We start from the raw sequence: 26066 nt of genomic DNA on the forward strand, positions 1-26066 counted from the left end.
CATCTAGATGTATTTTCAAGTGGTTAGCTACGGTAGTTTGTAGTAACAGCAGCACCTCAAAGCCTGACAAGTTTCCAAGGGTATGAGGGTTTTTCTGAGACAAAGCTGACTCCATTGGATATGGAATTTGTCAAAGGGACTTTGACTCGTGAAAGCTTTTATGCTGAAAAATGTTGCTGATCTTTTAAGGTGCTGCTGGACTCAAAATATGGCTATCGGCAGTATCCCTCTAGCTACCAGTTACAAGGCGATGGGGAGGAGGGCTGATTCCTCCATGTTCCATTGATAGGCTGGTTAGAAGCGGTTGGCTAGTCTCTGGATGGAATTGGGATGCTGGACAAGATGGGACCTTTGGGGTTTCTCCAGCAAGGCTGAGGTTCTTAACGAACAGCTCCTGCTGCAGACGCTAAGTGCAAAGCCAACCCTCCATATACTAGCTTTTAAAGGAATACGGACAAAGTAAGTGAGACCCTGTTACTGAGACAACACTGGGAATTTGACACCAAAGGTGCATTGCTTCTTAACCAATATGGCAGCCTGGAGCTCCCTGATGCGAAGGGTCATTTCCCAAACAGCAAGCTCATGGATAATGGAAACTCTTCCTCATCTTACAGTGTTTGGTTCATGAGCAACTAGGGGCCTATAACCAATAAAGAAGAGCAGCTCTGCAGACAAAAACCTTCCTGGTGACCTACATGGTGCTGGTATGAACAGGGAGATATGCATGAGGCCCTTATAATATTCCTGCTGAGATACAATGAGACAGAAAAAGACGAGCACAGAGTAAAGACTCCTACTGTGACAAAGGAAACCTTGGCACTCTCCCACACACTCATCTCTGCCTGTGTACATGCAAGCATTTGTGGTGACTATCTGGCATCTGCTGGAGAATGCAACCAAGTTATATTGCGAAGTCAACTCAAAGGTAAAGACCTGCATGAAGACGCTTTGCACTAAAACAGACTATTAGTGTGACCAATCTGGCCCAAGTGGGAGAAGCTCCTGGGGGTCTCAGGGAGAGAGGAGTGCCCGCAAGATCTCTTTCGGATGCAAGGGACTAAACCTGGAGCCTTCTGAATGAAAGCACAGGCTTAGTTTCCCAGCCCTTCCCCACTAAGTGAATGACTCGTCCCTGTTTGCTTGTTTTTCCATTTGAGAAAATATTATGAGGAATATTAACATGTCTCAGAGGGTGGTGGAGGATGCTCTGTCTCTGACCAAGCTCCAGGAGCCAACACTTGTCACAGAGTCAAACTGACAGCCTCTCTCCCCTCCCTCCCTCCCCCCCACCCCCTTGAGCCCTTGTAAACAGCCCTTTGATTATTCCAGGTTCTCAGAGGTGCCTGGAGAAGGCATCTGCCTCAAAGCGCTGTGTGCACTGGTGCACTGACAACACCCACCACAGTAGCCACACAGCAGCATAGGGCTAAGCTTGTGCTGCATACCTATTTCCTCCTGCCCCCTGCCCCCCCCCTGCAATAATGCTTCAGAAAAAGTGAAATTTGGGAACCTACAAAATTCCCATCATGTACTCTGCTTCTGCAGGAAAGCACAGAAATCCTCTCCTTTGTGCCTCTAAGAGTTAACCAGACATGAATTGTGCCAACCTATGGAGCCCTAAGCTCCAGACGTGCTTTTCTTCAAACACACCACAGAATCTAACTGGGACACAACTGCAGGATTTAATCAGCCCCTCACTATGCCCAGGCCAAAATCCTTTGTTAAGTAAGAGCTGGAAGAACCCCAGGCACCCATTTCCTGGGCTAAAAAGGAGATTTGGCCTGCAGGAAGCCAACCTGGGTTTTTTCACCCAATCATACAGTACTGAATCAGGGCGAAGTGGCAGTCTCGTTGCAATGAACAAAGGAAATGTTAATACTGGGGATAAAAGGAACTGACCTGCTTATCTGGCCTAATTAAAAGGGAGCTTCCCTTGCATGCTTTTAGTGCAGGGGGCGTGGGGAGGAGACCAGATGACGGCAGAGGTGGGAATGCTGGGCTTAGCTGGTTGTTCTTTGGAAAATTAACAAGTCTGAGCAGAAAACAGCGATAGGATGCTGAAGCAACATGGGCTTCCTCTCCCTCACCTCATGGTGACTGAGCGCCCAAGACAAGACAAAAGCAACCATATCCTGTGGTTGGGAAGGACAGCCACCTGTGCAATGCAGCAACTGTTTTCAGCGGCTGGTCTACAAGTCCTGGCTTCTGCGTTGCACTGAGACACCGGCGGAGGTGATGAGCAGCTAATGAAAGAAACCAGGAGCCAGAAAACACCCTCAGCCACCACAAATGGCCCCGAAGAGCCTGTTGGTATGAGAGGAAAGGGATGGCAGCAGCTTGATCAGCCTGTCAGAGGGGCCCAGTCAGCCGGATGCAACCCGCCAAGGAACAGATTGTGAGACGAGGGACTGACCTGGCCCTGTCGCTACTAGCCAGAGGCTGGTGAGGGGACTCAACGATGTAGGAGTCAAAAGATTTACCTGAAGAGGACTGAAACGTGAAAAAAAAATATTTTAAAGACAAAAACGATGCAACCTATTTACATGATTCCTTAAGTGCAAACACTTGTCCCAAAGATGTCAGCTGGCTGTGCAAGTTGCCTTCGCTCTCAAAGGAAAGCAAGCAGGCGGTGGGGGAGGGGGGGTGCCCTGTTCAGCAGCCGGTCCTCCCGGGGAGATGGCAGGAGGCCCCCTGCTACCGGACAACCAGGCAGGAGACACAGAGTTTGGAGGGACCGATGCAATCGTCGTGGCAAAAGGCCCCACAGCCCTTGCACATGATCATGGCTTTCAGACGACAGTAACACTTGGAGGGCAGGTCCTCCAAGCCGCTCGAGTCAGAAAAGGCCTGGGCAGGGAGGGGCTGCCCACGGCTTCCTGTGCTTGCTGACTGGCCGGCAGGGATGGTTGTCACGGTCACAGAGAAAGACACGACATCCCCGATGCTGCTGGGGTCCGACAGCCCTGTCAGAAGTGCCTCCTGGTGCATGTCTGGCGAAGTGGAGACATTGATCGTGCCACTGTAGCCTGGGCCAACAAGCTGCGTAGCAGCAGGATTCCCAAAGAGCCGAGAAGGCAGCGAGGGAGAGAGGAGCAGGGGTTGGGGCGGAGCCGGGTCTGCCGGGGCACTGGCGTGAAGTTCTGTGCTCCAAGGTCTCATTTCCGCCCTTGTCGTTTGTGCAGCTTTTTCCTGGACTGCCTGAATACAGCCCCTTTCCGTAGCACTTCCAGCTAATTCCTGGCCTGCTGAGAACAGGTGGGTGCCCTGGGCCACCTGCTCTGCCTTCACACTGCTTGCCTGGTGGGACACTTGCCCTCCTTTCCCCACGTGAGTCAGAGATTTCTGGTTAACCACAACACACTCCTCTTCATCGGTGGAGCCTTCCCCATCTGTATTTCTGCCGTCTTCCCCGCTGCTGCTGTCTCCTGCTGCTTGCTCCTGTTCTTCAAATTCCTTTTTGGGTCCAGCCGGGAACACAATGTTCCCTGGGTGCATGACGAGTTTCCTCCTGAGGTGCTCGGAGCCTCGGCCGTAGGTGGAAACATTCAGAAGGTAATGGCCCGACATTGCAGGTTTGGATGTCCGTCTCCCCATGAATCCCAGCATGAAGCTCTGGCTGGTGGAGCTACTTTCCACTGGAAAATCTGGAGGAGGGAGAGTCAGCTGGGAAGGTGGTGTGGTGGGAGAGGGCAGCTTCTGCCTCGACACCCTCTGCATTAGGGCCTGAAGGACGTGCTCACGGGCTAACTGGCCCAAGGCTTCTTGGTTGGGGTGCAAGTCACCAGGGGGATTCCACAGCTCCTGGCCTGTGATGGGAGGAAATGGCTGCATGCCATGGGGTATCTGCTGCCTACTGGGAGTGAAGTCTGGCTTCCCACCAGGCTGCAATGGGACTTGGTGATGCTGCCTCTCAGGAGGTCTGGTTGGGACCACTGGCTCCCTGTGCTCATTCAAAGGGAACGGGATGGTCTGCATCTCGACTCTAGTGAGGGGCTTCGGCAAGATCTGCTCCATGGGGACCTCTTTGCCTTGAAGCAGCTGAGCAACCAAAGGGTTATTTGCAGGGATGCTGGAGCTTGTCTTTGAGAGAGGCGCAATTTCAGCCGCTCCCAAGGTGGCTGGGAGCACTTTAAGGCCATGGGCAACTAACAAAGTGCTATGGGATGGAATAGCCTTAGGGGGCGTGGCCACAATGCCAGCCTGAGGGACAGGGGAAGGCTTGAAGGGAATGGCTGACAAGGGAGGCAGAGAAGGTGAGTGTGTGGTGCTTTGGGACACACCTGGGTTGGCGGCAAGTCCTGCCTCGGGGAGACTTTTGCTTGCTGGCTGCAGCTCGGGGTCGCTGGCTGCTTCTGCTTGCTGGCTGGGAGCAGAAGAGGATTCTCCAGGCTGATCCCTCCTTGGCTGAAGGCCACAACCTGAGCTCAAAGAAGCCCAGGCCCCCTGGCTTGGTGAAGCTGTCAAGGAGCCGACACTCGCTACTGCTGGTTGGGCGGCTGATGGAGTCTCTGCCCTGGGGCAGCTGCCTGGAGTTCTGGGCTGCAAGGAGGGAACAGGCTGTAGCTGTGTTCTAGCAACACTGCAGGGAGCTGCCTGCTCTGTTGTCGGAGGCGCCGCTGGGGCCTGGGAACCTGGTCCAAGGGGCAAAGGCCTTCTTGGACCTGCCCCACTTCCAGTGTCCGCCAGGTCCGGTGTGTCTGCCTGGGTCGCAGCTCCATGGAGCTTCCCTGATGCAGTGCTGCCCCTCTCCTCTCCCTTGTTCCCTCCTCCTGGGCCTGGGCCCGGGATGGCTTCCACAATGGAGGCAGCAGAAGCAGCAATGGAGGCTGCTGCTTCGGCGGCGGCGGCTGCCCGCCGGGCCCTGGCCATTTGGGCTCTGGCCTTGATGTCTGCCAGGGTCCTGACCCCTGTTCTCCTGGGACTGGTAATGGTGCAAGGGAAGATGGGCCTGGGAGAGACCTGGCTGGTAGGAAATGGCAGTGAGGGCCCATGGATCCTGGAGACAGGGATCTGGAAGAAAAACAGAAGAGCATCAGTGATCAGGTGGGGAAAACTCTAACTTCTGTCCTCTAGCCGAGCTCAAGTATGAACAGGTTGCCTCTAAAGCTATTTGAAGCCATCCTCCCCTTAGAAGTCAAGCAAGCTTCTTGGCAATGAACTCTAAGCAGCACAACCTATCATGCCAAACTAGACCACAGGTCTTTAGTGTCTTTCAGAACGCCTTCCATATGTTCCCTTCCTGGCATCTTCAAACTAGAAGTAGGAAACAGGGACATGACAACTGATGCTATGATGCGCCTCTTACATTCAGGAGGCCATTGGGGGTACTGTGTGGCTCCGTTGTCTCTTTTTGGTCACTCTCCTAGACAGGAAGTGACACGGCATTGCTCAGTCTCACACAGAGCATGTGTTGGGTGTCTTTTCTCCCTTCTCTAGCTTTAGAACACAGGCAAGAAAGTCACATCTTCCACAACCATAGAGGGAAAGGGTCTTTCCTATCTCCTGTAGCTGGGTTTTTTAAATAGGTGACAGATTTTGGGAGCTTACCCATGAAGGACAAGCACTCAACTGCTGAGATATGGGCTTCCCAAAAGAAAAAAATCAAGCAAGACTACTGCATCCAGTGGCAACCGCCCCAAATAGCTCCCCATTTCTCCCCACAAAATCTGCGAGGCATTAGGTGACTGCTCCCAATGGAAAGGGTCCAGTATTAGGAGTAGCAGGTCTCTCTCTCTCTGCTGGAACTACAAGAGCTGCTTTATAGAAGGTCAGACCAGTGGCCTGTGTGGCTTTGCCCATGTTTAAAGTGAGGTGGAAAATCTGAAGTTTCATTGTTTATTCAAAACATCTATTACCCACCTTTCTACCTAGGAACCCAAGGCAGCTTATCGTATACATCAGTGGTGGCGAACCTACGGCACAGGTGCCAGAGGTGGCACTCAGAGCCCTCTCTGTGGGCACATGCAAACAGAGTGCCCACCCCCCACCCCCACCCACATCTAGGCTGGCCTGGGCCGCTGGGCTCGATTATTAGCATTAAACCTAAGACCTAGTTTTGGGGAAGCAGTGTAGGTAACCCTGTTAAGTGCTGTTAAACCCCCACTAATTTTCATGTGAAGAACTAAAGCACAATCCTTTACCTGGGAGTAAGCTCGGTTGCTTCTGAGTAAACCCTCCTAGGGTCGTGATTTACCCGTTGGAAGAGTTGCATGGTTGCTTCAAAGAAAAGCCACCGACTACCACCAAGCTTACTCCTGAGTAACGCACGCCTCTGAGCCAACCGTTTTTTCTAAACTAAAACCTCAGTATTCAGGTTAAATTGCTGTGTTGGCACTTTGCGATAGATACGTGGGTTTTGGGTTGCAATTTGGGCACTCGGTCTCGAAAAGGTTCGCCATCACTGGTATAAATGGTGTAAAACACAGCAAAAATCATAAAACCACTAATTAAAAATCAGTAATTTAAAACTGCCATTAGGCGGAATAACTAAAATGAGTTGAACGCAATCCTCTTCAGTTGCCTCCTATAGGTCAAGAGTGAGGCGGCCAGCTGCATCTCCCTCGGGAGGCTGTCCCATAGTTGCTGCTACTAAAGAGGCCAGCGTGGTGTAGTGGTTAAGAGGAGGTGCATTCTAATCTGGAGAATTGGGTTTGACTCCCTGCTCTGTCACTTGAGCTGTGGAACCTTATCTGGTGAACCAGATTAGCTTGTGCACTCCAACACATGCCAACTGGGTAACCTTGGGCTAGTCACACTTCTTCACAGCTCTCTCAGCCCCACCCATCTCACAGGGTGTTTGTTTTGGGGAGAAGGGAAAGGAGATTGTAATCCCTTTTGAGTCTCCTACAGGAGAGAAAGGGGGGATATAAATCCAAACTCTTCTTCTTCATGTACCCACCAGATGAGCTTCTCTAGTTAATAAGACAGTCAGGAGGGCATCTCCCTGGGATTCTAGTACCTGAGCAGGAACATATCACGCAAAAAAAGAAAAGAAAAAAGAAGTCACCTGCCCTCTGACCATGGACCACCCAGGAGTGAGAACTTGGCCTTCTGCCCCATCTGTGAGATGCAAGCCTCTTTCTCACCCCACAAATGAAGGAAAGCAGCAGACTCTGGGACAGTAATGGAGCACAGGCCAGCCTGCAAGTACCACGAGCCTTAATGCAAAAGGTTTTTTTACCCTGAGCGGAGGGACCTTTGGCACGGGCGCTGCTGGAAAGGGCTGTGGCGGGCTTTGAAAAGGCGGGCTGGGATGGCTGTTCTCCGTGATGTGGGGGCGTTTTTCTGGTGTTGTTAATGCCTGTTCAGGACTCTCCGATTTCCTCTTGAGACCTTGGATTCCGGTGTCCATTTGTTCTGCACCGGTAACAGAGGGCTCCTTGGTAGGTGTCTCCTGAGACTCCTCTCCTGGAGTGCCTTTACTGCCTGCTGCTGCTGGGCTCTTTGGTTTGCTTGAAGTTTCTTTCCCTGGGGACTCCAAGCTGCCAAAATGTGGCATCTCTCTTCCTGGCTCTTCTTTGATCCCAGTGGAAGGCCCATGGGGAGTTTGGTCACTGGATCTGGAGGACAGACTGCTGTCTGAGGAACTTAAAAGCTCTGCTGGCTTGGGGGCTTGGAGTTGCTCCTCCTCCCCTCCTTTGCTTGTTGCTGCTGCAGGTGGTGGTGTTGATACCAAAAGATCCTGGGCCTTTGCATCCCCAGGAGAGGCTGCCTCTTTGCTTGGTACAGCTGCAGAGATGGGCAAGCATTGCTGCAGCTGAGCCGCCTGTGCCAGAGAAGTGGGGATGGAGGATGTCAGCTGCTTGGATTCTTCAGGACTCAGCCCAGAACTAGACAGAGAAGAGAAACGCGCTGGTTAAAACTCAGGGCATCAGCTGACTTCACCGTGGCCGTTCACATGGGAGCTGCTACAGTGCCTAACCCTCAGAAGCATGTAACTGGGGGCAGGTGTGAGTGTTTGTACGTTTTGGTGGCCCCTCGTTGCTAACTGTGTGGGAGGAGGAGACCAGTCTTCCAAGTTCATCCATAAGAAGGGGGATTAGTATGCTTTGGCATCAGGAACTAAAACACTTTACAACATCTCAAAATTAATAGCAAAACAATTAATTCTGTCCCAAAGCCAACTAGGAAGGAATAAAAATCTGCACCGTCTTTTTGAAAGAGCATCCTGGGGCAGAGAGGACAACTAGCTTGTACAACAAAGCCCTCTCCATTACCAACGACTTTGGCAGAACACCTCCAGCTTTACAGAACCTTGTGTAGGGTTATCATAATTCAAAAGTCGAGATATGTTTCCGCCTCCTCCCTGATAACCTAAAAAGAAGTCCTGTTGAAGTACTAATGGGAGGGACCTATTGGCATAGTCCAAGAAAACTGCAAGAGAGACTGGGACATCCACTATGCAAGAGGGGGAAATGCATGAAGGGGGCAAAGGAGGGAAAAAGGACCTTGACTTATTCAAAGAATGGAGATCTTTTCCCCAGCAAGTTCTCTGACCACCACCTATTGCTTTTCCTTTGCCACATACCCCAGTAGCTTGAAGTTGCTGCTGCTGGAACTCCGGTCCCGGCCTTCATTTCTCCTTACGTACTGAGCCATGAGCTCAATGGGTTGCCTTAGACAAGACAACCTCGGCCCCTCATCTGTGACATGTGGAGAAGCCACCTCTTCCAGACCTTACTGTCATGGCTAACTGAAATAACATGTCCCAAAGTACTTTGAGCACTTAGGACAGGTTCTGTATACTAAGTATTATTATTGTTGTTATGAATTCTGCAGTGTAATGCAACATGGCAGCTGAGACAGAAGCTTCAGCAGGTGCAAGGGACAGGCAATGGCATACAGGAAGTGGTCCTGCTCAACCCATAGTCTGCCCTTGTAAAATACTGGCTTCCTGAACACCAAATACTTTTGCCGCATTGATTTCAGGCCGGCAGTCTCTCATCACCTTGGAGACAAAACACTAAACTAGAGGTGTCAAACATGTGGCCCAGGGACCAAATCCAGCCCCTTGAGAGGGCTTATCAGACCCACAAGCCAGCTGAGGCAACCCCTCCTCACTCCCAATCTGGTCAGGTGAATCTGCTGCAGGCTTGCCAGTCCAGGCACCCACCCCACCCCACTCCCGATCTGTCCTGGTGAGTCACCCTACCTTCCCAATTCAAACTGGGCTGGTGAGCCTGCTGTGGGCTCACCAGCTGAGGAAGCCCCCTGCGCTAACCACCTCCCCCAGTGCTGAAATGGGTTGGCAAAGTTGCTTCAGGCTTACCAGTTGAGGCAGCCACCTCCCACTCACCCCCACACACAACAGTGCTGACCACTTTCCCCAGTGCCATTCTGGCCTGGCAAGCCCATTGTGGGCTGAAGCATTACCATCACCCTGGGCCCAGCCCAACCAAGTCACATTTATGTCATATCCAGCCCTCATAACAAGTATGTTTGACACCCCTGTGTTAGATGATGAATCCAAGATGAGAGACTGCCTGTTCAGTCTCATTGTACTACCCCTTTCAGGCATCGAGGGACATTAAAAAAAGATGCTTCACTTTTTTTAACACAGCACGACAGCCCACATGGCTCTGGGAGCCATGTAAGGGATTGTCTAGTTAGAAGCACAGAATCCACCTTACTTTCGCTCACGAGCCTCCTGAGAAACGGGTATTATTACAAGGGAGGAAAATGGCAACTTTGGAGAGGGAGCAGATAAGACGAGGCAGCCAAAGTCCTCACCTTTGTCCATAGTAGCTCTCAAAGAAGTGTTCTTTCCACAGCTCCACTTTCTTCTCCTTCTCTAGTTCCTGCCGAAGTCTGAGTTGCATTTCAGGAGTGAACTCTCCTACAGAGCACAATGGGGGGAAAATGGGAGTTCTTATCAAAATCTGGAACCCCTGGCATGCTGAAATTTCCCCCACCCCTCTCTGGGATCTGTTGCTGCTCTAGAATCCTCTGCTCAGCCAAATGCACAATTGTGACCATCCCAAATCTTTGACATGGGCCACACCCCCTCTGCGCCAAGCAGAAGTCAAGATAGCAGTCTGGTCCTTATTTAATCCAAGGCGAGGATCAACATAAGCAAAGGCTCACTCATCCCAAAACCAAGTTGCTGCCGCACTATTCCTACAGCCTTATTAGGTGGCCTTCCCACTAATTGCCAACCTCCCCCAGCTGTGCTCCCTTAGTCTGGCTCCTGCAAGGACCCCCTGTTTCTCCTTGCTTGCTCTAATGTTGCCAACCTGCTACTGCGCCTCTTCTCCTGTAGGTGGCTCCGCAGCTGCCTTTATTGTTGTTCCCGGGGTTCAGGTGACCCTAGGGGTGCAGAAACTGACAGGCTGTCCCCTGACTGAACAACTGGTTACTAGGGAAAGACAGAGCTGGGATCTGGCAGTAGCTTTGAGGTAGCTTCCTCAGGTGCTGCCTGAGTCCTTGGCTCTGATCCTGTGCCCACTACTGAAGGCTCAGGCTCTAAGTCTGCCTGAATTGGCTGGACCTCTAATGGCCCAGCCATAGCCTCCTCTACTCCAGACTCCGTATCTGAGGCTTCTGCCATGCTGTGGGTCCCTGATGGCCCAGCTACAGCCTCCTCTTCTGCAGACTATCTGGGACTTCTGCCATGGTGCGCAGGGACCTGACAATCTAACCGAAATTAAGTCAAAACAACCTTTCACACCACCTTTGGAGAATTCTTCAGTCTTCTCCACAATGGGATATTCTATCCCAGGATCACACCAGAAAAATGGGGGGCATTTTTTTGCCCTGCTGTTCTTCTGGGCTCTTCTCTCCCACCCCCATGACCAACTTCTCCAGGCACACTGAAAATATTATCATCGAGATTCCTCTTGATACGTTGGAATCATTCCTATCCGAGATCCAGAGCTCTGCCTCTTTCAGCGAGGCCTCACCTTCTGACAGCCGTTCTTTCCACCCTTGGGCAGCGGAAGTGAAAAACTCATTGTTGAGGGCGGAACTGCTAAGTTTCGACAGCCCGTCCAACCCGACCTGAGAGAGCCAGACAGGGAAAACAGAACAAAACAAAAGAATGCAGTGATTCTTCCTCCAAATAGATCTTACAGCAGGAGAATGAGCAAGTTGGGACAGTCTTTATGATCGAGGGAGGAAAGGGTCTCAAGGTATATCGTCGAAGGCTTTTCACAGCCGGAATCACTGGCGTGTTGTGGGGTTTCCGGGCTGCATGTCCGTGATCCAGTAGCATTTTCTCCTGACGTCTTGCCTGCATCTGTGGCTGGCATCTTCAGATCCTCTGAAGATGCCAGCCCCAGATGCAGGCGAAATGTCAGGACAAAATGCTACTGGATCACGGCCATGCAGCCCGGAAACCCCACAACACCCCAGGTCTCAAGGTAATTGGCTCAAGGGATTCAAATGCCTGTTTCCTCAATTGGCTTTGGCAGGGAGCTTTTCTCGCATCTCACACACTCTGGCACTTTCTGTCAGACAGGTCAATTTACACAGAGCTTTGGGGATGTAGGAAGCTGCGTGCTGTAGTCTAACCTTCATTCTGTCAACAGAAAAGGAATTAAGCTCCCAACAGAATGACTGAACAAGCATCTGAGGGCAGGGGGTGTTCTCTTCTAAGGTTTAAACAGGACTTTTAAAAATCATAGGAGAGGCATAAAAAATCAGAGCGCAGGCAAAGTCAGTTTGGGCACTAGCGGAATTGAAAAACCTTCCCCAAGCGACTCTTTCAAATTATCTGCTCTTTTGGCTATTGTGGGTCTTCTGGGCTTTGCTCATTGTCAGCACACGGCAATGATGAAGGAGAAAGCCAGGCAGGCTAGGTTGTGGTACCTGAACCTCTTTATTATCCTTACAAAAAAAGTCAATAACGCAGCAGGAAAACCATGATCTGCTTTTCTGACACGTTTCTGAATTAGTTGTTCAATTCCTGCCGTTGCCTGGAAACAGAGAGAAGGGCGTGGGGTGGGGGGACGAGGGAAAAGAGATCTAAACTCAGCCAAAAAAACCCTCAAAACAAACTGCAGCTTCCCTCACACCACTCATCCGTGCGATGAATCAGATTTTCTCCAAGCACATTTGGTGCCGCTTGGGCACACGAGCCTCTCAACAAATAACATCCTCAGACCTTTTTGCACTAGCATTGCCCCTTATTCCCCCTTCCTCCCCTTGAGACGCACCGGCCTGTCCACTTCGGGGAGCAGCAGGAGCAGCCGCTGCTGACAGTCAGCTGGCAGAAGAGAGAACGTGAGTTTGTTGATCAGGGCCCGCAGGTTGGTGTTCACCAGGATGGAATCTGGGGTCTCCACGTCAATCTCAGCACATTTTGTCCTCTTCAGCTGCCCTGAGAGCAGAAGTGCAGAAGGACCATCCATTAGTACCAGGAAAGAAAGTGGTCTGTTTAGTCAGAACACACCTCTAGATGGGTGGAAAACCAGGAGGGCAGGACCCTACGGACTACTCTAAGGCTTCGGTATGGAAGGGATCCTTATGCATCGTGAGCCCAGGATAATTCAGAAGAAGAAGAAGAAGAAGAAGAAGAAGAGTTTGGATTTATATCCCCCCTTTCTCTCCTGTAAGGAGACTCAAAGGGGCTTACAAACTCCTTTCCCTTCCCCCCCTCACAACGAACACCCTATGAGGTAGGCGGCACTGAGAGAGCTCCGTAGAGCTGTGACTAGCCCAAGGTCACCCAGCTGGCATGTGTGGGAGTGCACATGCTAATCTGGTTCACCAAATAAGCCTCCACAGCTCAAGCGGCAGAGCCGGGAATCAAACCCGGTTCCTCCAGATTAGAATGCACCGGCTCTTAACCACTACACCACTGCTGCTCCTGCAATAATCTCTATAATTTATCTGCTATAATCTCTCTAGGCAGCTTCCTCTTCTTGGCCAAGTGGCTTGCAGAGGCAGAAGGCAAGATCTTCTTTCCTACTGCCATGTACTCAGTGGCTATTTTAAGCACGCTCCGGTCTTTACTGTCTTTAGTCTAGGCTGCCCATATCCTTTCACCCTGTCCTCTGCCTTCTAGCTGTCTAGCACATTTTAGTGTTATCTCCTCCTCCTTTTTCTCCTCACAAAAACCTAGTGATGGCGGTTAGGCTGAGGAAAAATAGCCCACCGAAGTTCAACCAGTGACCTTTCCATGGCAGAGTGCGGACTTGAAACTGGGTCTCCTAGATCCTAGTCTGACCCTCTCACTACTCTCCAGGACCTTGACTCTTTAGACTCTTCTTCAGCCAATATATTTATTGTTCTAGGAAACCACTGCCTAGGGATGGTCATTTTTTCTAACACTTTCCTGCTGCTGCAAGGACTCTCTTCAGTGGAAAAGGGAAGAGTTCAATCCCCTTCGCGCTCAACAATGCAAGTGTACTTTGGGGAGCAGGGAATGCTTTCTATTGCACAAGTTGCATTGGGCTGTACTAGAATACAAAAGGAAGTAAGGAAGAAGTACTCATTTCCCAAACCAACAATCCTAGATGAGGGAAATCTAAAAAAGGCATTCAAAATCTATTTACTGAAGCTCTCCAAGAAAGATGCCTAGGTCTAAAGCTGGGAGTATATTTCAGCTCTCTATGGAAGGCAACTGGGGAAATTTCAGGCACACACAACTGATGTCACAGTATTTACAATCCTACAAACATATGCAAAATTATGATATCATAACTGTTAAGTGCAACAATGCCCAATGAGGCTAATGCGGAGAACAGAGAGTCTCAAAGGATCAAAAGAATTCCACATCCTTATTTTTAGAGGAATTCAAACCACAAAAAAGCTGTTCTCCAAGAAGCATGCTACAAGTGCCAAGCAAGGTCAAGAGCTGCCATGTGAAGGCAGCAACAATCCCATAGGAGAAGAACCTGGCTATTTTGCCTCCTCTGCTTTATGCCACTGTGTGGATCAGAATCAGACCAGCCCAAAAGAACTCCATTCTCATCCAAAAGACCTTCCTTACTCCATCCCTACGTCCACTCTTATCAATGGCCTTCAACAGGACAATGCTCTCCTTTGTGATGGAAGCTGCTGTCTTACTTGCGTGGAGCCGCTCAGATCTCTGGAATGGCTTCTTCCCCAGGACTGGGAGGGAGGGCTCAGCTTTAATGGAGGGAGATGAACTGGAAGTCGAATTCTGGGGGCTGCTTGAGTGTCCATCGGATTGTTTTCCTTCCCAGGCTGAAAAGGAAAAGAGAGACAGTTTGACTTGGCCAGTGCCTGTAGTCAAAGACCAACAAAAAGAATCATCAAGATGCAACTGGTAGAAGCCACTTGTGGTAACTCTGTCGACTTGCTTTTCAGATAGCAAGGGTGGGTCCTAGAGCTGTGGGTCTCCCACAATGGCAGGAAATCTCCAGTCCAGCAGTTTCCCCACTCTGGGTAAAATATGTGCCACTGACACGATGGAATGCCACTTCCGGAGTGAATCTGGAATTGTCATTCCTGCAACGCTCTAGGATTCCCCCAAAACTTTATGATACGTAGAGATACAGAGGAATCCTAGAGTGTTTCACTAACATAATGACAGTACTTCTGGGTTCACACCAAAACTGATGTTGCCGTGTCACAGCAATGCCTATTTGCACATCCTCATTTCCCCAAACCTCTCGCCAGCTGGGTTCATGAGTGAGCTTTTAAATGCCGACTCAACTCCATCCACCCTCAGTGGAACTATACTTTCCCAAGAATCAGCCTTCCTGATCAGCATTGCCTCTATGTCCTACAGAGGTAAAGCTCAATGTCAGTTATGTCCACACCCCTGCTCATCACTACTGATCCACATTTTTGTAATGCCTATAGCAGCACTGCAGGTGTGAGCTTTTTGGCATAGTCTGAAGGGAACGATCCCAAGAGTTCTTAGTCCCAAGTGAGCTGGCTCTGTGGATACAAGACCAGTCCAGAATTTGGGGTTTGTGCTATATGCATTTGTTTTTTGCCCACATTACCTTTTCCCACTTTTTGTAAACCGCTTTGAGTCAACAGCAAGGATAAAAGGGGTATAAATGCCTAGACAAACACATCTTAAGCCTGGAACACATTTAATAGAGGAGGGAGACATATGTCCACAGAAATGTCTCTAGAAGTGTTCCTCAAGTAGGCACAATTGTGGTTAATGTTATATCAGGACTGGCTGTTTTTGCAAATATTCCTGGAAGGGTTCATGAGCAAGAAAGTCCCAACTTATGGACAGAAAAAATCAACATGAATGAAACATTCCAGCTTTTGTGGCTTCTATGAGAATATGCTTGAGTGGGAACTATTTGCTAAGCATGTGTGTGGAGGAAAGTGTCTTTTGGTGAAACCACTTTATAAATAAGCACTTCAGAATCACAGCTGCGGATGCAACTAAAACATCTCTTTGTAGACAATGAGGCCTCTCCTCCCCTGATATTTTCCTCCACATTTTCTATTTGAAGAGGTTGATGAGAAATACAACCCTACTCTGATTTACTGTAGAAGTGCTTCTGGTTAATCCAAGGCGCTTGTTTGTAGTACACAAACATACAATCTTTAAAAATGCAGCGGGAACAAGGTAGATTTAATGCAGGTTCATCAAGAGGGCAGATGAAAGCAAATTGGCGCTGGTTGAAGAGGAAGGACTGAAGGACATTTTTGCAGGACTGATAAAACTATGGGGCCAGCCACTGACTACTGTTTGGATTAAGCAAGCCATCCAGCAGGATCCTCCCGTAGTTTCGTACCAGGTTTTGTAGGAGGAGAAGGGCTGGCAGCCTTGGTGTGCTGCTGCAGGAGGAGGTGGTTGGAGGAGACTGGCAAGCTGACTCGGCACTGCTGTTGCTTCCGCTGCTTCTGCTTCAGAGCCTAGAAGACGAATACAAAGGTGAGCCAACAGTCCCCTCCACACAAAGCAAGGGGGTGGCACCAACCACAGTCTTTGAAATGCCCATGCTGACCTCTTTCCTTTTACTTAATAACCTACTAAAAGTGTATGATTGAACTCTGTCTCAGCAGCATATAAAATGCATTTTGTGTGGTTATGCATCACACACATCATTGCTCCAAGTTAGATGGGGCTTCACATTTGGTTCCTGGTCAAGGTGAAGAGACGGTCAAGTTCCCCTTACTCACTATTAATGTTTAATCAGACAGAAGAATGGCTGGCAGATTAGGCAGAAGATTACCACAGAATATTTCTCTCCTCCACCTACACAAACTACCTGATCTATCCCTTTTATAATGAATCCAAACATGAAATTCTGCACACCTGATCCTTTGAAGGAAACCAAGTATTCTGGTGTGCCCAGACCTCGATAGCCCCGGCTAGCATGACCTCTTCAAAAGAGAAGCAGGGCTGGCCCTGGCTAGTATTTGGATGGAAGACCTCCACAGAATACTAGGGTCATGACATAGAGGGAGGCAATGGCAGACCATCTCTGAAGGTCTCTTGCCTTGAACTGCCTGCATGGTCATCATAAGTCATATGTGACTTCATAGCCAGAAAAAAAAGCATTTGGTGAGATGCTCCTCTTTTTCTTGGCAGTATCATGAATGGTACCTAATTGATCTGAGGTTGTTTAACATTATATTAAAATGGTTTACATTTCTCCCTTTTTGCCATATTCATAAGAAAGAGCCTGCTGGATCAGACCAGAGTCCATCTAGTCCAGCACTCTGCTACTCGCAGTGGCCCACCAGATGCCTTTGGGAGCTCACATGCAGGATGTGAAAGCAATGGCCTTCTGCTGCTGCTGCTCCCAAGCACAAGGTCTGCTAAGGCATTTGCAATCTCAGATCAAGGAGGATCAAGATTGGTAGCCATAGATCGGCTTCTCCTTCATAAATCTGTCCAAGCCCCTTTTAAAACTATCCAGGTTAGTGGCCATCACCTCCTGTGGCAACATATTCCAAACACCAATCACACGTTGCATGAAGAAATGTTTCATTAGTCCTAATTCCTCCCCCCAGCATTTTCAATGTATGCTCCGTGTCCCAACCAGTCTGATGAAACAAAAGGGTTTCTCGACTGCTTGCAGTTCCAAAGGACATAAGGGAGCACCAGACCAAGAAAAAGCTGAAACTCATATTACTAAGATGACTTTGGTAGCCATTTAGAGAAGGATAAGCAGGGAAAAGGAGAAGAAGGGCTGTTGGCGAAAATAGTAATAGAGGAAGGAAATAAACGCTACTTGAGCAGGTTCAGAGTCCTCTTCTCATGCAAATCATGTTCAACACAAGCAGCAAAAATGAAGGAAAACCCATGTCAAGTGATCCTAAGGTCAGAATTAAAGCTTTTTGGTTAGGACTAAGGCAAATCCCAGGGAACTCTTTCCTCTGGAACTTAGGATCCACTTGCAGTTAACTTGATCTCACAGCAATAACAGAAACGGGACTGGGAACAAATGAACAAGACCTAGAAGAGGCAGGAGCTATTGAGCTCAGAGAAGATACAACCTGACCAGGCAAGACACACTACTGGCACTGAAGAAAAGACTTGTTAATGTGGCAATGAAAAATGCCTTCTCTGGTTATGAGCTGCTCCACTCACCTGCTTGAGTGCTTTTTTGCTGTGCTTCTGGGATGATGAGATGACTTTACCTGGGGGAATAGAAGGAGATGGGCAGCCTGGCTGGGGAGAGGACACTTGCGAGAGTCTGGTCGATACTGCAAAAAAGAAACAGAAACAATACAGGAAAAATTAGCAGATGCCTCAGAGATAAAAGACATTCCTTGGCCATGGCTGAAAAACCAGGTACCTAGAATGACAATATTTGGGTTAGGAACTGAAGTTCCTTCTAGTCTTACCCTTCCCAAAGAAAACAGTACACCATCTCTTTCTCTGTTGGCTCATGAAAACATGTCTCCATTCATTATGATGTTATTGGAAAATCTGCCTGGAGATAGCAGGTATAACATCTTTAAAAGCATAATGAAAGCTTTGTCCGTTGACTACAAGAACATACGGAGGCAAAGACAGTGCAATCTGGAATTGAATACCAAAATTTAATCCAAAAATTTATGTTCAAATTTACTGGCAACATTTACCAGTCTTCAAAGGCAGTGAAGTTCATCCCACACAATCCATATATTTTGCTGGAGCCCATTTTGAGCACTGGATAGAGGTGGTCTTACATTTGGAAGATCAGATAAAGTGATCTACAAGAAACTTATTTTAACACTTTATCTGGACTCAGCATCTATTTATGAGCTTTCTTGACCACATACCTAAGAACTTGATCAGAGGGCAACCATCACCACAGACAGATCAGAGAAAAAGAAGAGTTTGTGGAGCATCAATATGTGACACCAAACCACTGAGAGGTTCTCTCAGGAGTTTCATGTTGGTGTTGAATAGTTCAAAAGACAAACTCTGCTGAACTTCAAAACAAAGTAAGGCCTATATCAACCCCATGTTCTGGACAGCAATGATCAAGAGAAGTGTCTAGTTCAAATCTCGCTTCTGCCAAAAAGTCATTAGGTGGTAGAGTTAAGGCAAGTAATTGCATAGAAGATTAATTGCATAGAAGAGCACCCCTCTCCCCAAATTTACAGTATAGGTTATACTGTGAAAGCTGGAACAGGGGCATAAACAATTTCCATAAACTTTTCTCCTCATTGTTCACCCTAGGGAAAAGACTTATGAGCACATCTTCTCTTTTTGGAAAGAGAGAAATGCTGTTTAAGCAGTTCACTCAAAATGCTACGAGCTCTCTGGCATGAATACTGATTTGAAGTATTAGACAGTGAGTTTCTTCTATACGTGGAAAACATATACAAAGTGCTCTCTCATTCTCACTTCAGCAGAAAGGGAGACAGCTCTCCTGCATTTCATCCAGCTTTCATCTCCCTACTTCCCTGGCAAAATATAATCAAAATATATTTCTTTGGTTTTCAGAACCATTCAAACACTTTGGACATTGCCCATGATATTATCTACAGTCTTCCCACACGCTTTCCTTTAATGTGTGGCAGTCGAATCTCAACAGCTTTCTTAAAGTCAATAATGTATATCGGACAACACTTGGCATTCCCTTTCCATTGTAAAACTCCAGGAGAACATGGTCATTCCAACCTGATGATCCTACCACTTCTGCCCCATTAACCAGGTCATAATTGGTTGTTGTGAGTTTTCTGGGCTATGTGGCCGTGGTTTGGAAGATCTTGCTCTGCTCTGTGCAAACAACTAGCCCCTCCCTCCCTGATCTCAGTGCTGGCATGTTTTACCTAAAAGGTGGGTGCCAGATGTTGGAGGGGCACAATTACAATGTTTGCCCGAGGTTTCATTTCCTGTAGAAACGTCTCTGGTACTCATATCTGAATCAACTTGATTTCATACTCGAGAGGTTGAATGCCTCTTCCACACCACAGAGAACTGACACCTGTCTTTAACTTACACAGCAATGAATGTGCACACTACATATACATTATGATACAAAACAAATGTATGAACTGGTATATGCACACACTGACTTGTAACTTGATTTCAGTTTATTTGTAGTGCTCAAAATCCTGTTCTATCCATGCAAAACTCAACCTTTTCAGCTCTCCTACAGCCAAACAGGGTTTAAGGCCTGCAATTGGTTACCAGAAAGTACACTCGTTGCACCCAGGCAGAGCTAAGCACAAGGGATGGGGCGGTATAAAAGCCTAATAAAATAAATAAAATAAATAAAATATATAGAAAGTCTTGGCTAACGAGGTGGGGATCCTGAAAGAGCTCAATCCTCCTTAGATGTAGATGCCTTCATCTGACAGAGCCTTCTGCCATGCCTTGAAGCAATGCGAGCGCTTTGACTTTGTAGCGATAGCCTCTGGTTTTGACTCCTTTGAGCAGCTGGCTGGTTACTCAGCTCTCCTGAGGTTCCTGAAGGCTCTCCCAGTTGCACAGAATCAGGCTCTGCCCGAGCTTGAAAGGAAGGGCTTAGAACTGCATGGATTTCCAGCATGCATTTCCTTGCAAGGAGCCAACTCTGAACGCACAGTGTCTTCAGCCTCTACATCAGAGTCCTCAGTGTCCAGGGGCTGGCTCATGACAAGAGGGGGAGGAAACCCCCTCCCCCAGCCAGTTGTTTTCTTTCCCTTCTGAGCAGCAGAACTCCGGAGGAGTAGGAAGCAGAAGTGTATCAAGGGGAAATGGCACCTAGGGGCAACACCTGGGCACCCCTGGCCCATGCCCGGGGATCAGGGCGGGGCTTGGTCAGAGCCCCGACTCTGCAGGCCGGCTCCTGCCATCCCCAGGGCTTGGGGAGGGAAAAAGCTGGCAGGAACAGAGGGCGGGAGTGGGGCTCGGTGGCGTGTGGCTGGGGCGCATGCTGTTTTGTCATGGGGGGGTGCCCGGTGCCCACCCACATGACCAGAAGTCGTATGCCCGGGGATATGGGTGACCCCACCCATGTCCCTATAGGGCGTACACCTCTGGTAGGAAGGCTTCTACTTTGGAGAGTGGGCAAGAAACTGCACATTTAATATTATTAAGTTTTCTACACTTGTCAAAATGAGTGGGGAACCTAGCAAAAAACCCAGGACATACTTTTAAAATTCTGACCAGGAAGAAAGATGCTGCTTTGTGGATGTGAAAGGCAAAGCTGGGCATTTGTTGTGCTCACAATATCAAAAAGCACAATATTGAAGGACACTCTGAGACACGACACAACACTTTGTCAAAGAACTATCCACTCAGTTCTGAGATCTGGAAAAAGAAAATCTCTGAAATGAAATCAAAATTGGCCTTGCAACACTCGCTGTTTTTCAAGCGTGGGGCATAAAGCTAAAATACCACCAATGCATCTTTCATAGCTGAAAACTTGTTTAGGAAAAGGAAGAAACGGTTTGAAGAAAGAGAGATCTCCACACAGAGAGATATTTTTGGCTGCTGGTCAGTGGCTTTTTGAAGGTTTTCACAATAAAGGTGAAAGGTCTGCAATCCAGAGGCTGCAGCTCTCTGGGAGCAGAAGGACCAGAAGAACTCAGCCATTTATAGAGACCTGGAATATCAGTTGCTAACTGGCTTGCAGAAACATCTGTGGCTTTCTACTCCTATTGGATGAATCCAGACATAACAGACACTTCTCAGTTGGCAATCATTGTGAGGCTGGCGTTCAGTGATTTTTCTGCCCAAGCAGAGTTCCAAAAAGTACTATCGCTGAAAGGATGTACAGGAGGGGAAAATATTTATTTCAAACTTTCAAAAAACTATGCTACAGAAATAAATCTGCATCTTTTCATGGAGCACCAGCAATTGAGGGGGTGGGGAGCTGCATCAATGGATCCTCTGTAAAAAAGATGACTCTTTCCCAAAATTTGCTTCTTACCATTCATCAGACGTTTTGGGTGCCAAAGTAATCCACTTTAAACATGCATGGATGTAGTTACAAAAATAATCTGCCAAGTGTTTTTAGGAAGTAGGTGGGACCAGGTAGCTACTGGATATTTGACTGGCTTTACAAATTTTTTAAAATGCTGCTTTGGCAGCAGCTGCCACCACAGTACCAGCTGCCACTGTATTACTGAAGTTAAGCTGTGGTCATCATTTTATGGCCAGCTCTGCCTCCTGTGGCTGCCATTCTGGGGCAGACATTTTGTTGGTGCACGCACCATGCCACGTTAGAATTCTAAATGGGCTTGCAGGCTCTAAAAGGTTGGGGTCCCTTGATTTAGCCCCCCATATAGATGGTCTCTTTTTAAAGCAATTACATTTCAGTTGTAAGTGAAGATACAAAACTATAAAAAGCATCAGTAGTTTACTGTCAAATTCAGGTGGAACAGGAGCTAATTTATTGAAACTGATTTGAACACTACTCTTCTGCCTTTGAGAGATACTTGAGTCATGTAAAATTGATAAAAACATACAGGCTCAGCAACAGTAATACACATGATTGAAACCTCAGATAAAAGAAACTTCTGGAATAAACAAAATAATCTCAATTTGCCCTGAAAGGCCTATACTTGTACTTGAACAGATCAAAATCCAACCCTCTAACATCACATCTAGATATTTAGCAGAAGGCCTATGAAGATATTGCCAGTTATACTTCCTGAGGGAAAGAGTTCTTTTTGCTCTCCAATAAATCTTAACCAGACAAATCTTGGATAGTGAAAGTCCTGTGCTGCTCACTGAACACAGGCAGATTGATAAGGGTGGAGATTCTGGTAGTTCAGGAATTCTGGAACTAAGCCACTTTTGGGCTTTCAAAGTCAAAACTAGACCTATGAATTGACGGCAAATAGCACACATGCTGGAAGCAAACTGGAAGCCAGTGCAGCTGAGGAAGAATTTGTTGGAAGTAAAAATGTCTGGAGAAAATGAACTGAGAAAAAGACCCAGCAGGAGGTGGGTAATTGGTCAGCTAGACAGGGCTGTAACTTTAGAGATCCTTCCATCCTTTTGTATAACCTCTTGTCTGCCATTAGCCTAATGATCGCAGGACTAATTTCCTTCTTCTTAGAAGCCTTCTCCTCTCCCTCTTTCCCTAACTAGCGAGGTAGCTGAAGGCTATCCTTGTTTCTTACCTTTCCTATCTGAAATGCAAGTCCTTCACAAACATTTAACTTTATTTTTAATCAATGAGTCTGCTGCTTTTCTGTGTAATTAGTACTCTGCCAACAGGCTTGGCTTCATATTTGTCGTGGCAAACCCTGCTCAAAACCTTAACAGCCACATTCCGTACAAGTTAACCTTTTCAGATCTTAACAGCCACATAGTGAGCCAAGTGAACATTTCAAAATAAGTCATGGGATGCAAAAACAAACTCGGCTGACTTGATGACACAAGCGCAGGCTTGGGCTTAGCGGCTCCCATTAGAACAAAATTAAAATTTAAAAAGTAAGGAAGAAATAGATACGATGTAAAGTAATTTGGGTGTAACATCTAGGAGTTAAACTGTCACCTTGGTTCTGCTTGAAATACACAATGTTCACTGTTTGTTCTTATTCAAAAAAATTTCCCCTGATGAAACAAAAGCCATTTGTTGCCAACTGTAAAAATGCACATTATGTCCGGCTGAGAGCAGAAAACTACTACCCTGCAGCATCAGACTAACTTCCCTCCAGACCTCCTTCAGCTTCTGCCAACGGCCTGCCTCATGTCCTTAGGAAACATGTAATCACGAGTGAAAAGAGCATGGCACCGCCCTACCTTGTTCCTGACCCTGGCATCTGTGAAGCACAGGAATCCTGACTCAGAACAGGAAAGTTCGTTTTAGCAATTATAACTGGCAGGCATCAACCGACAAGTTCATGGCTGACGGAACTCAGGGTGAAGGCAGATTTGAACCAGTTTAGCAACAAGCTGTCTCTGAACCCTCACTTGCACATTTTGACAAAAGATGCAAACTTTCATGTTAAACCGAGCCCAGAGGTTGACCACTTCTCTCGGTGTTCAGAAGTCAGCTGCACTGATCAGCTGGCTTATCCAACAAGATCTGACCTAAGAGGGAACAGAGCTGCACAGGGCAACCTGGAATGCAGGCCAATGGACTCCCTGCAGAGGGCTCAAACAGCAAGAGCCTGGCAGCCCTGCCAAAGGCCAGCCTTGTTTTCCTAGTTTCTTCCTTGACTGCAAACTGACCTAGGCCTCCGTTGCCTTTTTGGGAAGCGTTTGGCACTTGACCACATCTTAGCTCTTCGAACTCTGATCTGATGAACGCTTATTAATCTTGGAACAGAGAAGTCTTCCAGCTCTCACACGGCATGCCCAACAGGCTCTCTAAAGGCCTGGCCCTCCTAAGATTGCTTCTGACCCAGAAGCCTGTGATCAGAACATTAATGTAACAGGTAACGAACATCTTCTGACTGCTGAGACTCTTTCGCAAGCGCAGGCTTGGGCTTAGCAGTTTTGAAGATAGAGCCACACAGAGATCCAGCTGCATCATGGTGAAGCCTCCGGCAGAAGACTGCAGGAAAATGAAAGAACTCCACAACTTGCATTGGCCTAAGTTACTTTAAATCGACAAGTTCCACAATAAGGAAGGCCACGTTGGGAGACACAAAGACTATTTTGTAAACCTTGACCAATCATGAAAACACCAAAAGCAGGTCAACAAAGGTACAAAGAAGTCACTCAGGATCATTCCCCTCTCTCTACCCCTGCCTTTGGCTGAGGAGGAGATGACAAAACAGCATGGAACACCACTGGGCATACTAGCAGTCGGCGGAAATCCATGGAGATCTTAGCTTAGCTACATATTTGGACCTGTTCTGTATCAAGAAATAAACACACAAACACACACACACACACACACACACACACACACACACACACACACACACACACACACACACACACACACACACACACACACACACACACACACACATCCATCCTCTAGTGAACCACAACCCCCAGTGTGAACAAGCAATTGTCTAGATTTCACTGGGGGTTGGATACTACATAGTCTTACCTTGCAACATGATTTCACACAGAGAATCTTGTACCTGCTTGTGCAGAAATAGATGGAGACTTAACTGGAATGGACAGGAATGGCTTTTAAAATTATTTCCATGAGCTTCCAATTGGCTGGAACCGACACCCGCACGGGCCTAAAGACGACGAGGCTCGACTGTGTTTTATGAAAGCGTTGGTTTTGCTGCTGTCAGAAAAGCTTTATTTTTGTACATATAAGGAAGTAGGTTGTTGATATGATCTGAGAAGTGCTTCCTGTTTTACATGTGTATGAATAGCAATAATGCCGCACTGGGCTCAACTGCAAGTCTCAGCTGAGACCAAACGAGCCCTCCCACCACAAGGCATCAAATGTACAGCTTTAGTGTCTTCCACTCCTGCCCCCACAACATGAAGGAAATGAGACGCTTTCCGAAAGCCAGCTAAAGCACACCAAGCTCCACTTCTACTTGCTCCACTCAACCAGATGCTATAAAATGACGCAACCATTCAGCTGGTACAAACAGCCAGATGCTTTCAGAGTTGCATGGCATATAAGAGGAAGGGAAAAGAATTAGCAGAAGTCATTCTACGATTCTAGGCTGCTCTTTCAAAATTATTGAATCAACACTAATATAATCCAGTGTTTGTGTGGTGTGTGTGTGTGTGGGGGGGGGGGGGGGTGTTTCTACCGAAAAGACGGAGTAAAGCTGTGCCCAAAGTTTCCCTCCTCAGCTCTGATCCTGCAGTTCTGCAGAGAAGAGCAGTATTTTAAAGAAAGGTTTTTACATAAATAAGCCTCTGCATCTGGTTAAGGTGAAACCAGTGCCATTAAGATTAACAAGTACTGCAGTTCTCAGCTGTCCACAAAGAACAGTGCTCTTTAACCTATTCATAAATGACCTGGAAGTAGGGGTGGGTAGCATGGTGGCCAAGTTTGCAGATGATACCAAATTAGGTAGGGTGGTGAAAACCACCAAGGATTGCGAAGAGCTCCAAGCGGACCTTGATAAATTAGGTGAGTGGGCTCAGAAATGGCAAATGCAGTTCAATGTAGCAAAATGTAAAGTGATGCACATAGGGGCAAAAAATCCAAACTTCACATACACGCTACAGGGGTCAGTGCTATCAGTCACAGACCAGGAAAGGGATTTAGGCGTCTTAGTTGATAGTTCCATGGGAATGTCAACTCAATGCATGGCAGCTGTAAAAAAGGCAAACTCTATGCTGGGGATCATTAGAAAAGGAATTGATAATAAAACTGCAAAGATTGTCATGCCCTTATATAAAGCAGTGGTGCGACCGCACTTGGAGTACTGTGTCCAGTTCTGGTCGCCGCATCTCAAAAAGGATATTGAGGAGATAGAAAAAGTGCAGAGAAGGGCAACAAGGATGATTGAGGGACTGGAGAACCTTCCCTATGAGGAGAGGCTGCAGCGTTTGGGACTCTAGTTTGGAAAGGAGGCAGCTGAGGGGGGATATGATTGAAGTCTACAAAATTATGCATGGGGTAGAAAATGTGGACAGAGAGAAATTTTTCTCTCTTTCTCACAATGCTAGAACCAGGGGGCATACATTGAAAATGCTGGGGGGAAGAATTAGAACTAATAAAAGGAAACACTTCTTCACGCAACGTGTGATTGGTGTTTGGAATATGCTGCCACAGGAGGTGGTGATGGCCACTAACCTGGACAGCTTTAAAAGGGGCTTGGACAGATTTATGGAGGAGAAGTCGATTTATGGCTACCAATCTTGATTC

General features: G+C 47.7%; 1 protein-coding gene across 2 annotated transcripts in view; it reads right to left on the minus strand.

Annotated features, from left to right (window-relative positions):
• Nucleotides 1-1269: 1269 nt before the first annotated feature.
• Nucleotides 1270-26066, minus strand: part of ASXL2 (ASXL transcriptional regulator 2) — an 87317-nt gene continuing 62520 nt past the window's right edge. The window contains exons 5-12 of one of the 2 annotated variants that reach the window (XM_048516305.1): nucleotides 17477-17592; nucleotides 15672-15792; nucleotides 14008-14148; nucleotides 12153-12316; nucleotides 10899-10995; nucleotides 9730-9835; nucleotides 7181-7829; nucleotides 1270-5010 (exon numbers count right to left, since the gene is read on the minus strand). In XM_048516305.1, the coding sequence (XP_048372262.1) occupies nucleotides 2695-5010; nucleotides 7181-7829; nucleotides 9730-9835; nucleotides 10899-10995; nucleotides 12153-12316; nucleotides 14008-14148; nucleotides 15672-15792; nucleotides 17477-17592 (3710 nt within the window). In that variant the 3' untranslated portion in view covers nucleotides 1270-2694. The remainder of the gene's footprint in view (nucleotides 5011-7180; nucleotides 7830-9729; nucleotides 9836-10898; nucleotides 10996-12152; nucleotides 12317-14007; nucleotides 14149-15671; nucleotides 15793-17476; nucleotides 17593-26066) is intronic. The other variant, XM_048516297.1, reaches the window with a different exon arrangement.

This window comes from Sphaerodactylus townsendi, linkage group LG01 (assembly GCF_021028975.2).
Source record: "Sphaerodactylus townsendi isolate TG3544 linkage group LG01, MPM_Stown_v2.3, whole genome shotgun sequence".
Lineage (NCBI taxonomy): Eukaryota > Metazoa > Chordata > Lepidosauria > Squamata > Sphaerodactylidae > Sphaerodactylus > Sphaerodactylus townsendi.